This window comes from Dermacentor variabilis, unplaced genomic scaffold, assembly GCF_050947875.1.
Source record: "Dermacentor variabilis isolate Ectoservices unplaced genomic scaffold, ASM5094787v1 scaffold_12, whole genome shotgun sequence".
Classification (NCBI taxonomy): Eukaryota; Metazoa; Arthropoda; class Arachnida; order Ixodida; family Ixodidae; genus Dermacentor; species Dermacentor variabilis.
The window spans coordinates 40616345-40631985 of NW_027460280.1; the positions used below are offsets into that span (position 1 = coordinate 40616345).

At 40.3% G+C, this 15641-nt stretch overlaps 1 protein-coding gene across 2 annotated transcripts in view; it reads right to left on the reverse strand.

Annotated features, from left to right (window-relative positions):
• LOC142566079 (uncharacterized) overlaps positions 1-15372 on the reverse strand; it is a 43249-nt gene extending 27877 nt beyond the window's left edge. For both annotated transcript variants that reach the window (XM_075676830.1, XM_075676831.1), the window contains exons 1-7: positions 15088-15372; positions 14974-15012; positions 11209-11329; positions 9888-9934; positions 5553-5748; positions 2185-2430; positions 1278-1349 (exon numbers count right to left, since the gene is read on the reverse strand). In XM_075676830.1, coding sequence (XP_075532945.1) covers positions 1278-1349; positions 2185-2430; positions 5553-5748; positions 9888-9934; positions 11209-11329; positions 14974-15012; positions 15088-15243 — 877 coding nt within the window. In that variant the 5' untranslated portion in view covers positions 15244-15372. The remainder of the gene's footprint in view (positions 1-1277; positions 1350-2184; positions 2431-5552; positions 5749-9887; positions 9935-11208; positions 11330-14973; positions 15013-15087) is intronic.
• Positions 15373-15641: the final 269 nt, after the last annotated feature.

Genomic DNA, 15641 nt, shown 5'->3' on the forward strand with positions numbered 1-15641 from the left:
CTGAAGCAGGGTTTGGGTACGAGCTAGTTGGTAAACATCAAACCATTGTAAACATCACTTCCAGCGTGTACATAGACAGAGGGACCGAAAGAATGACGAAGACAAGCACTTGTCTTCGTCATTCTTTCGGTTTCTCTGTCTATGTACATGCTGTAAGTGATGCTTACTTTTCTTCATTCCACCTAATTACTTAATTGTTTTAATCAATCAACTTCCCAGATATTGTAATTAGATGAAAGGTGTCAATGAGAAAATTGTAAAGCAACATAAAAAACTCCTGATACAGCGATTAACAGACTTAGATGGGCTAGTTGGTTGCTGGCTTGATGGAACATGGCTATAATGGTGTGTTTTGAGGACAAGAAGAAATAATGCACACAGGACACGTGCCGATCTGTCCTGTGTGCATTCTTTCTGTGTCCAGTCCTCAAAACGTGCCATTATAACCATGTTCCCCATACAGTTTTTGGTTGCTCAATACATGCTACATAAAAGTTTTTCCAAGTGTGAAAGAAGCTTGTGAATACATGCAAAATTGCTGAAGGACTCGCCACTTAACTTTACATGTATTCGAGGGCTTCTTTTATGCTCAGGAAAACACTTACATAGCACATATTCAGCAACAGAAAGCTGTATAGGGAGTTTTTCATGTTGCCCTACAATTTTCTCAGTGAGACTTTTCATCTAATTATGATATCTAAGAAGTTGATTAATTAAGACTAATTATGTAATTAAGCAGAAAGCAAAAAAAAATCTGAGTATCTCCAAGTGATGGCAGGCAACCTTACCTTGGTTCTGTCCAGTTACATGGCACGCATATTTTTAAATTTTGGTGCATGATAGCTGGGACACCCAGCAGATATATACACACATACATGCCAAGCATCCTGTAAACGAATACAGGCTCATTGAGGCAATTTTAAGTAAATAAATCACTGAAAGCTAGTAGTGCTACAAAGTAATCTTGTGTCACGCAGGAAGGAGCATCAATGTATCTGCACAACACGTTCTTGTCGCTTGCACATCTGTTCTGAACTGACATCACAAGGAACTGAATTTCTGTGAATGAATTTCTGTTAACTGTGAATGAATTTGTTATTCCTCTCCAAATGAACTATGTCACTAGCAAATAGTGCTCATGCAAAATGGGAAGTGGATGACAAAGCAGCAGCTTTTTTCCCCCCAACATTTGTAAATGCAGAAAGTTACAGAAAAGATTAAACAAGAAAAAATGTTCCGACTTTCAGCTCTTAACACCTTAATTGGTCCATTCTCACCATGCTGTTTTGCTTCATCCTCATTGCAGTCTGTCAACTCATTCTCTGAGTCAGGCGGGAACATCAGCGTACCTGCACAAAGCATTATTGTTGTGTCTTGCTTATCCTTTTTTAAAGTGATAACAGAGGCATTATGAATAGAAGTTGCATTTTTACTGTGCAAACAAGTTGTCGTATATGACAGTTAGATCTCACATGAAATAATAAGCAGATGACCAAGATAGTTTCTTTACCAAAAAAATTATAAGCAGGAAGCTGGAGAAAAATAAAGAGACCTTGAAAGGTTATCCATATCCAACCCACATCTTGAAATCTATGAAGCGAAGCTTTCCTGATGTGAAATCAAGAGCTTGACGAAATGTCTGGTCGTGAAGTAAAGACCAGACATGAAGTTCGCAGAGTTCTCTACTCTGGGAACCTCATAACAGGGAGAAAACAATAACAGAAAAACAATAAATGATTATCCAGATCCAACACACATCTTGGAGTCTATGTGAAGGAAAGTTTTCCTGAAGTTGTTAATCAAATGCTATAAATTTGCCCATTTCGTTCCTGAGTCTGGCATAAAGGAAACTGGCACGTAAGCATGTGCTCTCACATTCTCGTGCTACTCAATGAGACACACAGTGGTTGTTTCAAACAGCAAGTTGGCATCGGTACGATAAAAGTATACATGCGATTATGTGCTAATGGTTAGAAGCATTGAGCGGGGGGATCGAGGTTCGATCCCACAATCGGGCATGTAATTCAATTGTTTTAAGTATGAACTATTCGGCACGACAGCAGCATCTAGCAGCCATGGCCACAGATGTCCGAGAATGTTTGCAAGAAAAAAAAAAAAAAAAGAAAGGCTTTGCATTAAAATAAGATACATCTTTTAGACCATAAATCTCTGGTCAGTTCTCACCATAGTGCCGATCTTCAGCATCCCTGCAGACAGTCAGATCATCATCCGAGTCATCAATGGAGTCACGAGAAACACCTTTGGTGAAGGACTCTGCCCATGCACTGAGGTCGACAGGAAGTTTGAAGGTGTTTGGATCAAAGGAAGCCTTCTTGGCAGGACGTCGTGCCTTCCTTGCAGACCTAGATGCACCGTGTCCTCTATTACGAGATTTCGTCGGCATTTTCCTTCGCGCACCTCCATGGCAATCTGCATAGTCAAATCCTGTGTTTGGATGCAGCACATATATGACAGTATCTACTCTGTATAAGCCTTGATCCTGTGTAAAAGATGCCTGTCACAACTTAACAGGTTATTGAAAATCTTGTATATTGCTCGTTTTGTTTTAATAAGGAGCTGTCAACCTGTATGACGCCTCAATTACTCGAGTGCAAGAACAATCACTAATTCAAAATATACTTAAGCAAAATAGAAAATCGAGTGAGTTGGTACAGGTAGACCATGACCAGTAATTGCACCTTTTAATATGACCAGTTTCAAATGGTTGCCAAGTGCAACACAGTGGTGAGGAAAGTCAGCTTACGTCATTGAAACTGCAGGCTGGTAGTTTATGGTATTAGTACAAACAAGTGACACATGCACCAGCCAGCTTAGTGATGTGGCTGACATGACTGTTATCAAAAGCAGCATATGATAAATTTATTTCCCCATCAATACAGGTTGATGGAAGGCGGGAGGCTAAAAAGAAAAAGAACACTTGGCGTGGGTCACACACCTCACATTTATTAAGGCGAAAGCTTTTCTAGGCTCATGGTGAAGTTTGTTTCAGCAGACCTGACTGCCGGAGTGTCCGCCGAAGCGTCATCACACCACATGAAGACAGATTAAAGACAGATTAAAGAATGAAAAATGATTGATAGTAACAGTTAATGAATGATAACATTATAATAGAAATTGGTAGAGGTTTATAGTGACTAGTATTGACCAATAGTGACTACTAATGACTCCAAAATGACCTGATATGTCTAATGATGGCTTGTAATGAGCACAATTGATTAGAAATTATAAGAAATGCCTAGTAATGAGTAGTAATGACTAAAATGACTACTAATGACTATGAAATGAAATGACCAATATGTCTACCAATGGCTTGTAATGACCACAATTGATTACAAATGACTAAAAATGCTTACTAGTGAGCAGCAATGACTAACAATGACTGAAACAACTTGTAATGACCATGGAATGACCAATATACTAACGACAACTTGTAACAATTACAATTGATTAGAAATGACTAAAAATGCTTAGTAATGACCAGTAATAACTGAAATGACTTGTAATGACTACTAATAACTATGATATGACCAACATGTCTAACGGTGAATTGTAACGACTACAATTGATTGCAAATTACTAAAAATACTAATGAGACGAATGATAAGAGGAGGAAGAGTAGGCTTTCGCCGTTCACCTCTTGAGAGATATCTTAGGAGACCCTTTAATTTTTATATGCACCTCTGCATATTGATACCCACAACAAAACTGGCCCTTTCATGTCTGTTCAATTTGTGCTTATTTGCATTCGACATGAGATAAGCCTGGCCTCCTTCCAATCCTATCAGTACACAGCAGCCTTCTCTCCCCTCTTATACCAAGTGCTCAATGGAAGAGAAAGACTTGTCCTTGGCAGTTTCTGTTAAAAATTGTCTGCACAAGTGAGACTTTTCGTCCCCACTTCAAAGATTGCTTAGCAGCAACAAGACAAGCAAACAATCTAAATTTTACTATAAAGTGCAATCTTTCCTAAGTAACTGCTTTTAACTGGCACTAAGGGGTCAATTCATCAAAGACACAGTGACTGACTGCTGCACCAATTCTAAATATGTATTACTGAGCCCTTCGTTAAATGGTGCACAAGAGCTCAGGCCACACCATATTGTCTACCCAGCCACGTTTTTCAAAACAAGAAAAATCCTCCCACTAAATAATTTGTACTGTATTATACTACATTTTCCTGCACTACACTGTTAGATTAAGTGGCCCACACAACATTCATCAGGTTCACCATTTCACTGAATTTTTGAATTTTATATATATGGAGGTGCATGTTCGTGTATTGGACAAAGAAAAAAAGAAGAGAAAAAAATCCAAGCACCAGAGTATGTGCATATGTGAACGTTGAACTGATGGAAAAGGATATATACACTGACACATGCAGCCAAAGGAAGATCACAGATGCAAGTTGATGAGGTGCATATGAAAGACAGCAGTTCTGCCATTGTGTGGCATTGTGCAGAAATGCAAACCCAGAAGGGCCTTCATACTTGATGCACCATCAGATAGGTGCAACTCAGATCGAGCCATGCCTTGGACATTAAGCAAAAAAGCACAGCATCCCCAAAGCATGCAATTCACGTGAAGGTGTGGTTTTAGAACTTAATCAAAGTGATCACACCAGTCTTCTATTTCAGCGAAAGGTGTACTACATGCAACAGTGCACTAGTGCATGACGTTGGTGGCACAATTTTTGTGAATGACAGCTTTATGCCTCTGATAATGGCAAGAAAACCTGAACAGTGTCCCAGCTGCAGATATGTGTACTGTCGGCATCAGTAAAGCTCTCAGTGAGTTATTTGAATGCGATTCTGGTTTTATGTTCCAACTGTAAGGATGCTGATGTCAGTATATAAATGTAATTGTCAGTAGACTTAGCAGACTGGATAGTTATCTGCAATAGATATAACTCCATGACAGAATGCAATAACCTGTACACACACACACACACACACACACACACACACACACACACACACACACACACACACACACACACACACACACACACACACACACACACACACACACACACACACACACACACACACACACACACACACACACACACACAAAGAAAAGCTGAATAAAGGAAAAGTAGTGTAGTTCATGCAGAACAGCAGGGCAGTTGCTGTTCATATTGATGCACATGTATGCAGTTTTTCAGTATTGCCACCACCACCACAGATATGGGCAAGTGAAATCACAGAAACGCAAAAATATACAGCATGCCCAATCAAATAAAAACAAAAACAAGAAGTCAATATGCACATTTGCATAAACCACTTAAAAATATTTTTAGGTTGCACAGAGATGACAATGAGAAAATGATAGCGCTGCATCAACCACCACACATTTCTGTTTATGTACATGGGTCACCAGTGACATTTCACAACAAACCTTTTTTTTAAAATCTGCTGATGCCTCTAAATGTTTGACTGAAATTGCTACAAAATGTCAATTTTCTTGCATTTCATTAGTTCACTGAGAATGGCAAAAGGTAAGCAAGGCAAAAGGCAAGCAATTAAGCTCACCAGACCCCGATGGCCCCTTTGGTAAACTTTTTACTGGAGGCTCCAAGTGGCACTGCTTGGTGGTTGCTGGAGATGGCTGAATTGAATGACGACTGGGCCTGTCTGTCTGGTGGTGACAGGAAGTTGGTGGACCAGACGTGTGTGCAATGTAGCGGTGCCGGTATGCCAAGTGCGAAGATTGGGGCCCTGGTGATCGCTATAGCATTTGATCAAGCAGAGTGAACATAGTTACCACCACATAAAGTAAAGAAAAGGAAGTGGCATGCAAGCACTACAGCTCAAACAGCATGCACAATATCTCAACCACATGCTCACAGCAAATGACACATCGAAATGTGAAAGACCAGGGTCAGTATATGGTAATGTAGCGATTCCTTCACCTTGATTCTAATCCTTTGTTATCATTCACTGCTGAAATCTCGCCAATCGTGGCGATTATACAGGAGAAGCGGCACTAGGACCACTGACAAAGCGTGCAAAGGAAAAGAACTGGAATAGAATCGTTACATTATTCATGGCCCAGCATGCATATGCGATTCTTCGTGTATGACACTGGGAAATGGAGAGTTCTTTTCGAATGGGCACAAAAGCCAGAAGTGTTACTTGAGCTCTAAATAGCTTGGATCAGTGCAGTCAGGATTCACTCTGACTAACTAACATTTGCTCTTTGACATGACATGCCTCTTTAGGAGCAACGTTAATTAGTAAAACTAGGATGAGATGATTCACGGCATTGCCCGAGTTTCATTTCCTCTTGCCACACTATCATTTTTAGGCAGCTTCTATAGTTTGTTGCATACAAGGAAACATGTATGCCTGCTATTTCAGAAGCTTCGTCTGCAGTTATCACTGCATAAATTGTTTTAAGTCTTAAATGGCGTAATGTGCACATAAATACACAGCTAGAATTTGATAAATAAATGCTTTCTGAAGATGTTCAAAATTTTTATTGCTTGTATTTGAGAAGCCCTCTCAGATTCTTCCCACACACCCTCACAACAGGTGTCACTATTCAGATGCACAATGTCTTAAAAGTTGTGATATAAGTTCACTTCGAACTAAGATTCACAGAGACTGGCATACTTGCATGAGGAATGACATGAACAGCAAGTTAATATTTATTAACTTTTTTATTTAATCACTTTACTGTACATGTTGCAGCAGCAATTTGAAAATGATTAGCACATAAGGCACATCTATGTAAAGTAGGAATTAAGAGCCTACCAGCAGTTTTGTCTTTCCTGGCATTAATGCATTTCATGGTACACTTTGGCAGACAGGCCCTCCACTAAACGTTGCTCACCCATGTGAACCTACTCCCGCCTTTTCGTCTTTATTTAAGAAAATTGAGAAAATGAAATGGACAATTATTCCAAAACTGGTGCCAGTAAGCTTTTATACTAGATATGACAAGATGCCTTGATCACTGAATGGCTTGAAGTTCCACTTCAATAGTGCAGCAGAGCCTTTACAAAAAACTGGACTCCATTTTTAATATATTATTTATATATAATAACATTTCATATATTAATTAATCAATTTTTCCAATGTTACCAATCAGGTAAAAGCACTTTGACACTCAATGAGAGTGAAGTGATTATTAACCAAACTTCTTGAGTCATATACCGAGTGTTTTGGCAAACACTTTCAAATTAAAAAAGATGCCCACAGCAGATAGCATAATCTAATCCATAAGCTGGTCTACTCTAGGAGGCGAAATTACTTGAACAAAACATTGGATAATCAACTAATTAACAAAACTTCACTAATTACATCTTAAACTAATTATCTTAATGTAATTACCTTAAAGTTAAAGTAAGCCCCAAACCAATCAAGCCAATATTAAAAACCCAAACGTAAGAAGAAATTCATTTTGAAAGACAGTTACTACTTGTCCTGTCTGCGCCTTGACCTGTATTTGTTCTTTCTTAGTGTGCTATCTCTGTTGGCACTTCATCTTTTGAAAGCCATGAACCAACTAGCCCCACTACGTCTTCTACTGCAGTTACTACTTTGGTGTGACACCAGAGTATGGTTTTCATGAAAGCATGCACCAGAATTGGCATTAAAATTATGAGGTACTCTACTCTGGAAACCTCATTTTGTTTAACTAGGGACGCACAAGACAGCAATAGAAGAATTAAGAGGTTCACAATAAGAAAGGTGCTTGTGAATTTGTTGCAATTCTGCCGGGCACTGCTGCCAGGGAACTGCATATCTTGGTATAAAAATGCAGTTGCTATGTGAGCCCACTTAATAAAAAAAACAGTGCTTAAGTTGAAAGTAAACAAGATGTCAGTGCAAGTGGGAGCTACCTTACAGAAGTATTGTTCACATACAAAAAAGCTTCTGAAACAAAAGTTACGTTCATTTCATTTCAAGTATGCTAAGAATACAGGCAGACAGTTATCATTTTCTAAACTGTGTTTTTTGCATTAACTGTATATGTCAATACGTTTGCATGAAAATTAGTTTTTCTGGGGATAAGAGAAGCTTTACCCCAACCAGTGTAGTCATTTTTCATGGATGCCACATTGGTGCAGAGCTTCATGGACAACACCTATGCCAAATAAAGAATATGCCTAACTATCAACATATATGGTCTGAACGATCTATGCGCTGTTCATTTTGACCTGCAAACTGTGTTACACCTAAGTCACACAGGCAAATTCAGTGAAGCTGCAGCAAATATCACTTTGACAGCACACTTCTACACATGAAAGGAGTGTCATTTGGAATTGAGTGTCAGAGTAAATCCACAGGCACATCCAATTATTTAGGCAATATTTGCACAACAACAGTCTAACCAATCATCACAAGCCAAGAAAAGACTGCATTGCACCCGACACTCGTGCAAAGCACCGTGTATTTGAAAGCGAAGTGCTAAGAGTGGTTAAGTATTAGCAGTTTCTATAACAAATAGCATGGGGACATTGATAATATTTGAAATCTAACGTAAGTTGCAGTTTCACCCATATAATTCCTATCGCAATAAAAGGTAGTTTTACCTGCATTATTTCTGAATCACTGCTATTGATGCTACACACTTTGACACAGCAAACGGCAAATGCACTCACTGTCGAGTGCACTTTAGCGCGCACTGCGATTTGGTGAACTGTGCTAGAATTTCTCCACAAAGTACAATAAGGAGGAGACAGGAGTTCTTTCTCATTGTCCTTCGTGGAAAGTTCCAGCCAAGTCAACAAAATGATGCTGCAACAAGTAACTCCAATTGCAGCCTTATTGTCCACTGTCACCAAGCCAGACATGTTAATAAAGCTATCTGCATGACAGCCTCCAAATAGCACTAATGCACTAGCACTAGCCTCCAAATAGCACTAGCTCAAAGTAACACCGAATTGGCCTATCTGAGAGAAGTATTAGCTTATAAAAGCGAAAATATAAAAACAATTAGTGCTTTCTGGCATATTCAGACGAGAACAGCACTAAAGACATACTCACAGGTGAAGTCGCATGGAAAATCACATGTTGCCTTGATTGCGCGTTTGCGGAAACAACACATATCCATGTGCCTTCACTTTTGTCCGTGTCTTTAGAGGTGTTATTACATACATATGAATAACCACCTAGCAGATGCTTTCATATTAACGGCTTTCTTACAACTGGAAGTTGGGGAAAGTTGTTCCACTGCAGAAGTCCAATAATAACATTTGATTCCTCATTAACTGCAGCCCAGTTGGCCTTATACACATACCTTTCAGAAAATTATGGCAGTCATTATTCAGCTTTTTAAAAGATCTCATTTTTCACTCCTTACCAACATGGTTTCAAGAAAAATTTCGCTTTCAGGCACAGCTTTACAAATGACATACTCTGCCATGGATCATCCATCTGTAATAGGTTTTTGGTTTTCTGAGTGCAATTGGCTAGAATTCATTAGACTGCAGAATTAGCAGTGTCAAGGTTTTGCATTATTGAATATGGCTAACTCCACAGATGGTGGGATTTATGTCTTGCATTAGGATCGCTCGTCTGGCTCTCTTGGTTAAATTCTAATTTGCATAATCACTTGTCTAGTTACTACCTCAAACTATTTTAAAATGCGTGCCTCTGTGGCAAAAGCAATACTGAGGAAATCATTTATTGCATCTTATATCCATATTTAAGAAATTTCAAAACATTTTCTGAAACACCCTGAATATATTGCTTCTTGGCCCGAAAGTAAATATATAGCTATATCAAAGGATGCAGGCGTCATGCAGGAAACCATGCAAGCTATGCAACAAGCAAAATAAAGCAAACAGGCATGCATGAGTGCATATGCATCTCCGTAGGCCACACAGTTCCCTGTCTACAATAAGAAACTAGTGAAACCTGTGAGGTTGATGGCTGACGCAGGACTTCACCCCTTTCTTGGGCAGCTGTTCAAATTAACAGTAATAAACAGAGCAGCCCAAACACTCATAATAACACACAAGCATTGTTGAATTTGTGACACATAAATATGACAAGCCTCTAAGATATTAGACATCAGTACTTAAATAAATCAAGCAGCTTGTTAAGTTCCATCTATTCACCTTACAAAACTATGTTAAAGTTTTCTTTACTTATTTATTTACTCAATCTGTGCTCAAATATTATAATTTAGTAGTATCAATATCTATTTTATTTGTGTAGTAGTTCCTTTACAGTCCCATATGTTAACAGACCCCTGCTGCGACCTTTCAAAGGGCTCAATGGTCGATCCTGCTTGTATAAATATAGGTTGTTATATATACATCTAAAAAAAAATAAAGATTGATTGATTCATTGAAATGGGCACTAGAAATGACACCGCAGCAGACCTATGATGCAAGTAATGGCATAAATCTCGGAATTTCACACTTTCCTAAAACTGTTCTTGTGAAGTCACTGTCAGGATAAAACCTCATTTACAGAGTGAGTATGCATTAGAACACATAAAAGTTTCTGTGCCAATGTGAATACATGCATGTCATGAGAACCTTGAACTACCTAAACAGTGCAGCCCAGGAAAGAAAGCATACAGGAGATAAGCAGAACCAAAGCCATTACGACAGAACATAAATACTATTCTGCAAGCACATGAATGTCGTGAAATCACGGGGAAGGCGGGAGATGGAAATTCAAGACGATGAGCAAAACAAGAACAAGTTGAAAGCAGGAGCTAACGTTTTGACTTGTCTTCTTCAAGGCCTTGAAGAAGACAAGTCCACTTGTCAAAACGTTGGCTCCTGCTTTCACCTTGTTCTCGTTTTGCTCATTGTCATGAATGTCATGGGAAGCATAAGCAATGCATGCTGTAGAACTCCAGGCAAGGATAAAGCATAAGGGAGTGAAGCAGTACCAAAGGCAAATTTTATGAATGAACATGCATACTATTCTGTAAACCCATGAATATCACAGGAAGCTTGAGCGATCTATGCAGCACAACTTCAGGCAAAAAAATAAGCGTATAGAATGAAGCAGAGCGGCAGCCTTTGACTAATACATACTATTCTGCCCATTTCATGTTAATTTTTTTTTTTGCCACCAATCTCAAAGGCAGAAATAAATGCACCTAAAAAAGAATACACAACAAGGCAATGAATTTGATAAAAGGGCAGCTTGTTCACCAGTTGAGCTCTACCTAACATGAAAAAAGTAACTGTATTACACTACGAAATGAAGAACTTGCCTTGCATTGGTTCCAAGCCAGCACTCAAAGCTGTTGCACGAAGTGGTGTCTGACGGGAGCAACCAGACTTCCCAATATACTTGTTGTGATCCGCATCAGAAGAATCATATGACGATGGATGCTGTCAATAGATGATGATCATTCAAGCGATTCAATCATGGGAAATAGAGTTCAAAAACAGTGCTACCAAGTTTGCAATGCACAATATAATTAAACGTTCCTTACACATGGAACTTTTCCAATGAAATTGCTTAAGTCCTAGAATGCATGATGCAGCAGGAGTCATACATAGCTCACTGCTGCCACTATTGCCAACACCTTAAAAAATAGTTTGTGCCCCAGATGACAACATAGAAACTGCCATGTAAATAAGACATGCATGCAGGATCTGCTGACATACATGAGTCACAGAACTCCACTCACGACACACATGAGCTTGGCATTTCTTATATAGCTGCAACTGCTGCTTGAAGCTATTCAGAAAGTTTGCCCAAATGCCAGGTCTGGGACCTCATCTCATAATGATTCTTTTCATGCTCTATTCCTTTTTCCATTCATCAATGGCTCACATGAAGCCTTGGGCTGAATGGCGCAGGTATGAGCCACCAGCACGATGATTGGCAAGTCTATAGCAAATAGAGTCAAAAGAATATTCAAAAAACATGACCTTTCTTCTGAAGCATTTACATCATTTAAAAGCAGGACACAGCTGACACATCGCAGTGATGAAAATATGCCTGCTTTGGAGCACTGATAGCTGTTAGTTTTGCATATAGTGTATTACACACAAAGCTGACCCTCATATGTACCGCCAAAGTAACACACATAGTGAAAGAATATGGCTAGACCCCTTTTCCTATGCACTGTAAAACTGTGGGTATGTCTTCTGCTACAAGCTGAGCAACTTTCATGTACCCGGTATGCAATGGAAAAAGCTTGCACACATTCACTTTTACATGGCTATTGCAGATGTACAGACAAATGGTTCTTCTTTATAATGCTGTATGATCGAGCTTATGATTTCCTATAGGCTCCTGACACTTCCCAGGCGGCGGCTCGGAGCAAGTGCTATCAGCATCTCACATGGCAAGCTGAGTCAACACTGGTACGCAGGGTGCCAGTGTTGTGTTGGCCCTGAAACTGCATGCGTGCTCTTGCTTAGAGCAACACAAAGGGCGCAAATCTTGCTTTCCAACTCCAAGCCATTGGCAAAATTATTTGCTTCCACCAAGGAAATGTACACCGCTAGACATGTGCTCGCTGTGAAAGCTGCCGGCATTTTTGTGCTGGAGTAGCAGCATTCCAAGCGATGGAAACACACAAAGTGTTTCTTCAGAAGTCACCACGCCTTATATAAAGTTATGCTTTATTTGACATAACAGGTAAGTAGAGTTAACGAGTACAATCGCCTCAGTATTCAAGTAACTCGCTCTTTGGTGGTAGTGCTTCAGTGCTCTTCTAAGACTTCAATTTTCACTTATGTAAGCGTGCTCAATGTGATTAACGACTTCTAAAGTTAATGCGCAATGCGAGGTAATGTTGAAGTATGCCCATTATATTCAAGCCATTGAAATGTCAATGTCTTTTGCTGGATCACTGTTACTGCGGCCATACTTCGAAGAAAGCAAAATAAAGAACTAAGATTTCGCGGCACACTAAGCTTGACCTAAATCCCTCACAGTGGACTTGTCGCGCACTATAACTATTATGTATTGCAGTGCTATCGCAAGTCAGTGAGAGGCATCACGTTAACCAAAGATAACTGAAAAATATTAATGTAATTAACCGTCTTGAGTTGCTAATCAGAAACAATCGCTCCGGTTGGGCGTCACCACTGCTCCATGTGAGCAGCACCTACCAGGCGCATACCTTCACCAGATGCCCAAGTAACAGGAACCTGCCTCGACTGCCAGCGAGAGAGTAGGGTGATGAAGCCTATGAATTATCGACGGGGAATTCATCGAGCAAGGCATCAAATTGACCAGAGCAACAATCTATAGAAGATTCATGTTATGTTAAGCTTGATTTCTTAAACAATTTTCTAGCCCTAACATGCCAATTAGGACATTTTGACCAAGCCTCTTCTGAAAGGCAAAATAATGACACAAATGTCCAGCGATACCATTAGAAATTTCAACGTGCAATCGCAAACACAGTCGCCGGTGATTCGACGACTGCACGTCAAATCACCCATGACACAGAACAGAAAGCATAAGCGTTGCCTCACATGTTTCAAAAAGATTCATTTTCTTATAGAACATGCCAATGCCATGCTGGGTGGGACGCGACCAATTTCAAAGCCATGAACTACCCTGTCTCACAGGATGTCAATTCGTCCTTCCCTTAGTTGTGCTTCCGCTGTGACAGGTGGTACAGTCCCCCCACCAGAAAACTCGACTGTCAGGAGCTTATACAGTGCATATTGGACTATTTTGTACAAAGTTAGACGGGATTTGTTTGATTTGTGTAAAATTATCTACAACTAGCCGAGAAAAAGCATTTTCCTAACACAAATCATATATATGCGAGTCACAATGGTCCACAATGCCCATAACACATTGTGACCATTGCTCTACAAAATATGGTGAATCCTATAGCCAGGAACGAAATCAGATATATATTACATTGATATAAGCACAGGATGAATACCATCAAGCTTGATAATGAAATAATACTACCATATCTCCTATTATACCATGTTTTCCCATTAAGAGGCAAAGTAACATAAATCAACGTACACACTGTGTTGCAACTGCCGGGCCTTTACGAGCATATCGCGGTAATGCAGACATAATCGGTTTTTAAATATATTTCATGTTTTTTTTTAACATCCGTCGCGTGGTGCACTCTTAAGAACAGTTTACACCGTTTGGTGTGCCCCTTCTGCCACACAACAATAATCATCTGCCTTGATGCGTTTCCTTTCTTTAACGCTGCGAGCCCGGTACTTTCCAGTAACGAACGGCACGCGCGTTATCAGCATGATGGCATTGCCGACAGGAAATGCCATCATGCTGATAACGCGCATGCCGTTCGTTACTGGTAAGTACCGGGCTCGCAGCGTCAAAGAAAGGAAACGCATCAAGGCAGATGACGATTATTGTGTGGCAGAAGGGGCACTCCAAAGGGTGTAAACTTATTTGAGTGTGGTGGCCGATCCACACGATAATGCACACTGGAGTCACAACGGCACCGAAGTGTTCTTTTCACGAACAGTAAAAAGAGATAAAATTGATATTCGTTAAATATATTGCCTCTATATGACATCACCTGTGCCGATTTATGCGTAAACCTCAACGACCCAGTTCAACCTCCAGTTCGTTCGCGTTATGTTGACAGCCCGTCGCCCCAGCAGTGCGGCAGAACGTGTTCAGTTATCCGTGAGAGAAGAATAGAAATAATATTGTAGGCATGCAGGAACATGAGAATACCGTCAAGCCATGACGTTTCCGGCAGACGTCTGGCGCTATATACCCTTGCTGTGCTTACGTTGATTGATGCTCGATGCGCTCAAGCCTAGTTGGTTGATGTAGATGGTTAGGCCTAGCCTAGCACGTCGTTTTAAGTTGAAGCTGTCAAGTACATGTAGCACAGAGGAAATGTTGCACCGCACAAAACACCGCTACTCTAGCTCACTTTCGAATGCAAATGAGCGTGTGCTCTAAACAATTAAAATGCTTAAGTCTCGCCATTTAGCGATGCAGCATGTGGTTATTGTACGCATAACGATTACAGGATCGGCTACAAAAGCTATTGTAGGCTTACCGAGTGCTTCTCAGGTGGGCGCCCTCGTTCTCCGGCAACCTGTACAACGCAGGTTAAAAAGCAGTTTAAACCAAGGAGCACGTTCTGAGAGCTCAACTAACACATGAAACTCACAGTTACTCCTTTCAAGGCAACATGTCGCTTGAGGTACTGGAATATCGGCAGCTCATCCAAGGGAATCAGTTTCCAGCCGCGGCCATAACACCGCAGTGGTATTACTTTGTCGTCATCATCTAGGGGTTTACCAGACTGACTGAACTGATGCTCCATTATGTTAAAACCTTCGTCTTGAGCGTCAACTGCACGATGTTAGAGGATCCACGCAGGCAGTTCAACGTGGAATGGAACTCTAGCCCGTGTTCCAACCCTATCTGCAACAAGAGCACCGAGTGGCGCTGATGCGCATTACAATGATGATGATGTCTGTTATGATAATAATGCACGCAAATGTACGCTTACACCGATCAGTGCAGCAAAGCCATATCAAGACACGTAATAATCGAAATTATTGCGAGTCTCGATGCACTCTTCTCGATATCTGTTGATAATGATATGTCACGCGATTATCGTTGTGGGACAAGATAAGCCCCAAAGGGTGCAAACTGTCTCAGAGAGCGCTATCAAAAAAATTGTTACTACATGTGGAACGTGCTACACCCTTGGGCAAA